The sequence below is a fragment of the Sardina pilchardus genome, chromosome 8 (genome assembly GCF_963854185.1).
Source record: "Sardina pilchardus chromosome 8, fSarPil1.1, whole genome shotgun sequence".
NCBI lineage: Eukaryota > Metazoa > Chordata > Actinopteri > Clupeiformes > Clupeidae > Sardina > Sardina pilchardus.
In genome coordinates, this window is record NC_085001.1 from 21,251,394 (window position 1) to 21,256,393 (window position 5,000).

The following is a 5,000-nucleotide window of genomic DNA, read 5'->3' on the forward strand; positions in this document are numbered from 1 at the left end:
CTGCCGCTGGAGAAAACAGACGGGGGGGAACACCGGCAAACACGCACACACACACACACACACACACACTAACTAGATAATACAGCTTGAGGTCCCCTCCCCTCCATTAATGCCTGCAATTAACGTTGTTAGCGAGTGCACACTCCTACAGTTGTGACTGGTATCTCAGTGGTGGTGCAAGCAGAGGTTCCGTTCCCAATGCTGCCCACCAAAGACCACTGGGTACGGATGGCATAGGGGAACCTGTGGTCTGAGACCAACAGCCTGGATCTGAAACCCACATGACCCACTACCCACACGCGTCACTTAGCTAAAAAAGACACATTTGACAGGCTGAGGCTCATTTAAATGGTCAATAGAAATGGGGCTAGCTAGACTAGAAGATGCACAGAGAGAGAGAGAGAGAGAGAGAGAGAGAGAGAAAGAGAAAGAAAGAAGGAAAGAAAGACAGAAAATAGAAAGAGAGAGAAAGAAAGAAAATAGAAAGAAAGAGAGAGAGAGAGAGAGAGGGGGGGGGGGTGCAACTCTATACGGCACGCAGTCAGGGGGTGTACATCTTGACCATAATGAAGCATGAGAAAATCTGTTTACGTAACAAGCCAGCGCATTGGCGGAATTCGAAAAACATTCCGTGAGAATGTTCCGGAACATTTTGGCTGGCAAAGAGGAGAAAAGCAGCAGGCCATGACCCCCTAAGCCCGCCAGCTATCCCAGGAATGGGCTGCAAGGTCGAAATGGCGGGGGTGGTGCGGGTGGAGCTGATGTGGTTGTTTTCCCCCCCAACACCGTGACCATCTCCACATCAGGGCTTCTCCTCAGTTAGCTCATGACGCCAGTGCCAAGGGTTATTTGGTGTGGGAGTGACTCATGACCCTTTGACCCCTCTCGGCTCCTCCCACATCCTCCTCACACACACATGCTGCGGCCTGACCTTGGCCAGGGCTAAAGGGGAAGCGAGAAAGGAGTCGAAACACAACGGCTTCCTGGAGGACCAACCTTTCCCCGAGGGCTGCGGGACCACGAAGCCGGGCAGCAGGAAGGGGGCGCCGGTGGTGAGGCCGGCCGGTTTCAGCTCCGTGACGCCGTACGTGGTCAGCGAGGTCACCAGGTTCACCAGGTCCTTCAGCGCGTCTTTGGACTCGTCCTCTTTGGCCTGCTCCAGCCTGCGCAACAACACCAACACCAACATTTAGGAAGTGACGCAAACGCCAACCTCTGTGACAACACAAACGTTTAAATGAGGACTATACTGACTATACATACTGGCTATGTTTTGTCAATACTTTGTAACCTCTTATGGGAAATGATATAAACGTTTTCAAATGTTGTACATGTTGTTGTTGTATTTACATAAAAGCGCCACTAATAACTCACGAGGCAATGAGGAAGAACTGAAAAAATAGATGGAAACTATTTTTCAAATCGTGATGATTTTGAACCCTGGAATTTCCACTGGTGTTAAATAAGTGATTACAAGAGGACTTGAAAAATATCTTCAGTCATCAAAAAATGCTTGCTTCACCACATACACGCTAAAGAAGAAAGAGGAAGTCTGAAAAACCGAGCAGTTCTCCAGTGGGACTTTGCCAAGAATATACAGTACCCTTAGGCAGGAACTAAAAAGACGGCAACATAAACAAAAGAAATCTACTAGCTGATATGACTTCCACATAGCCACAAAGCTTGAGTCTCTCGGAGGTCTGAAAGGTCAGGGGTCAGGGCTGACCTGAGCATGAGGTCACACAGGAAGTTGTAGCCCTGGCACATGCGGAAGTCGTCCAGGAGCGTCTGGGACACGTCGCTCGAGTCCTTCAGGAAGCACGAGAGCCCGGCGAACATCTCCACGATCTCCAGCGGCGACAGGTCGTCTGACTGCTGCATGTTCTGGATGCACGTGGAGAGACACTCTTTCTCTGTGGGGAGGGAAGGAAGGATGAGAGGGAGGGAAGGAAAGAGTGAAGGATGGATGAGAGGAAGGGAGGGACGGAGAGATGGAAGGACGGAAGAGGGAGAGAGATAGAGAGAGAGAGGGGAAGGGTGGGAGAGAGGTAACAGGTTCAGCCAGAAATTCATGACAACCAAGGACAGTGTCTGATTTATACAGACTGATAATATAGACACACAGAGTTACTGACACAAACACACACATAAAGACAGACACACACACACACACACACACACACACACAGACAGACAGACAGACAGAGACAGACAGACAGACAGACAGACACACACACACACACACACACACACACACAAAGACAGACAGACACACACACACACACACAGACACACACACAGCTCACCGTGTATGTACTTGACCACGTTGACGCTGAGGCCGTGTCTGGAGATGGTGGTGAGCACGTCCCCGGCGCTGGCCCTCCAGGGCAGGTTGTGCGGCGGGCACCAGGACGTGATGGCGCTGAACAGCAGCTGCAGGTCGTCCTTCTGGGCCAGCTCCTCCGCCGGGGACACGTAGTTACACAGCTTCACCAGGATCTGCACACACACACACACACACACACACACACAGAGGGAGAGAGACAGACAGACAGAGAGGGAGAGAGAAAGACAGAGAGAGAGAGAGAGAGGGAGAGAGAGACAGAGAGGGAGAGGGTGAGAGAGAGAGTCAAACTGAGGAGAAACAAAGATTCATCCTATGCCTCTTTATTCCCTTTCCCTCAAAGTTCTCAATGTTCTCGTTGATATTGCACAAACTGTTACACTGTTTTGTGTGGTGCTTTGGCAATGCTGAACCTACAGCCATGCTAATAAAGCAACATTGAATTGGGAAAAAAAATAAATTGATAATGGATAGCACTGTATGTGACCATTCAGATGTATGATTTCACTTTAAGATTTTATATGTTGTTTTCAATGTCTTCATAACTTCATCTTTAAGTAAACATTTCTTACAACTTCCTCAAATTGAGCTGATGGCATGGCTATTGTACGTCTTATAGTTACAGATGTGCTACATACTCATGGTAGGCTTTAACCAAGACTACAGGTTATGCTTTACAGATGCTCTTCAGGCTAATCATGGTTGGCTTTAGATCAGACTACAGGTTATGGATTAGGCTTGTGCAGGGGTTGGTTAATGCTGTTATCCATCAGGTACTATTTGGTCCAACCTAACCAGGGGATTTCCTTTTTTTCCACTTCCAATGTCCAGATCATTGCATGTATTGATGAAGTATTGATCTCACTGGAGATGAGTGGAGCAGTCGGGGCAGCTCACTGGTCAGCACAGTCAGCTCACTCTCAGCTCACTGCTCACAGAGGAAATGACTACTGGGGCTGGGCCATAGAGGAAATACAGGCGCCTAACCCCACCTCTCCGTCTAACACACACACACACACACACGCAGTCGCAGATACACACGCAGACACACTCGCACACACACACACACGCAGATCACACAAGTAACACGCAGACACACACATATACACATACACACACACACACACACAGACACACGCAGTCGCAGACACACACGCAGACACACTCACACACACACACACACACACACACACACACACACACACACACACACACACACACACATAGACACACACAGTGGAAGCAGCTCACTTCCCCTACGCACTCGCCTCACTGTCCCCCAAAAAAACAGAAGTGGCCTCCAGCGTGTTGGGCTCTGACATCCTGATCTCTGTGCTACTTGGCGCGACTGCACAGACGAGTCTGTGATGCTCATGAGCAGCAAGTGGACTGGACGTTGCAGGATTTTAAATCCTGAGGGTGAATCTAGCCCGATGTCCTGAGAAGTGACCAGCCCTAGCCTTTCTAAACGCATATCACTATTATCCTATTACTATTGTCACTATTATACTATTACTAGAACACTATTATATTACTAACAGTATGTTATGTCACATGTATGGAGTATGACACAAGTAACTAACAGTGCAGTGCGGTGTCTAATCAGTATTTACAGGCGACAGAAGTACCCTATATAATATATGCAATTAAAGATATAGCCTAGAGGAATATAAAAGAAAATATAAACCTTTATGTTAATCAGTTCATCCAAGAGTCCATCCAACATAACAAGTTGGCCTTTGCAAATACCATGCTTGACAGAATGTCCATTTCCCTGTACCATCTACCTGCACCCTATTAGCATAACTTCACCAACATCTGATGGAAAACAAACAACATCATGTTGTTGCCAAACTCACAGTTGACAGACCAGTCACTCACATGACCCACTCATCTGACTGGGTGACGAAGCAGCACGGAGGCTGAGTGACAGCTCTCACACACACACACACACATGCACACACGCACATAGAGGAGGCTGAGTGACTGCTCTCTGCTGTCTCTCTCTTACATACACACACACACATACACACACACTGCAGCGCGGGAGGAGGGCCTCACCTGTACGAAGACCTTCTGTAGGAGGGCGCGGCGGTCAGCCAGCGGCAGCTCTGTCTGCGTGGCGGCCGGCACCTCGGGCGTGTGTGGCAGGTCGAAGAACAGGTACAGACACTTGACCAACGTGGAGGGAACCGACATGGTGGTCATGCAGTCCACCGTTTTCTAAAAGGGGGGGGGGGGGGAGAAAGAGAGATGATGGGGGTGAGACAGTGAACTAAATCAAAAAAGTACAAAAAACGTAAACTGCATGTTTGTAAATGTTTGAAAAACAGAATAAATAAGAATAAAAGCTGTGTGTGCACAGGGATTTTGTACTTTGGAAAATGTTTACAGTGTTCATTAAAACTACACACAGGTGCACCACAAGTCATTTTGGGGGGGGGGGGTAACATTTCAAATGAATAGGTCCAGCAAAAAAGCCTAAACCGATAGACCATAATGAATCACACAAGAGCAGGAGAATAATGGCCCGTCTGAGCTTTTGCTGCGATTGGAATGATGTGAGGCCTGAGAGTAGGAACATTAGAGGTCTGATACAAATGTGAGCTAGAGCTAATGAATAAATGTAACATTTGGCTCCAGTTACAAAAAAAGA

At 48.1% G+C, this 5,000-nt stretch overlaps 1 protein-coding gene across 3 annotated transcripts in view; it reads right to left on the reverse strand.

Annotated features, from left to right (window-relative positions):
* wdfy3 (WD repeat and FYVE domain containing 3) overlaps positions 1 to 5,000 on the reverse strand; it is a 102,533-nt gene that overhangs the window by 72,214 nt on the left and 25,319 nt on the right. For all 3 annotated transcript variants that reach the window (XM_062543203.1, XM_062543204.1, XM_062543202.1), the window contains exons 5-8: positions 4,406 to 4,567; positions 2,307 to 2,499; positions 1,727 to 1,913; positions 997 to 1,163 (exon numbers count right to left, since the gene is read on the reverse strand). In XM_062543203.1, the coding sequence (XP_062399187.1) occupies positions 997 to 1,163; positions 1,727 to 1,913; positions 2,307 to 2,499; positions 4,406 to 4,567 (709 nt within the window). The remainder of the gene's footprint in view (positions 1 to 996; positions 1,164 to 1,726; positions 1,914 to 2,306; positions 2,500 to 4,405; positions 4,568 to 5,000) is intronic.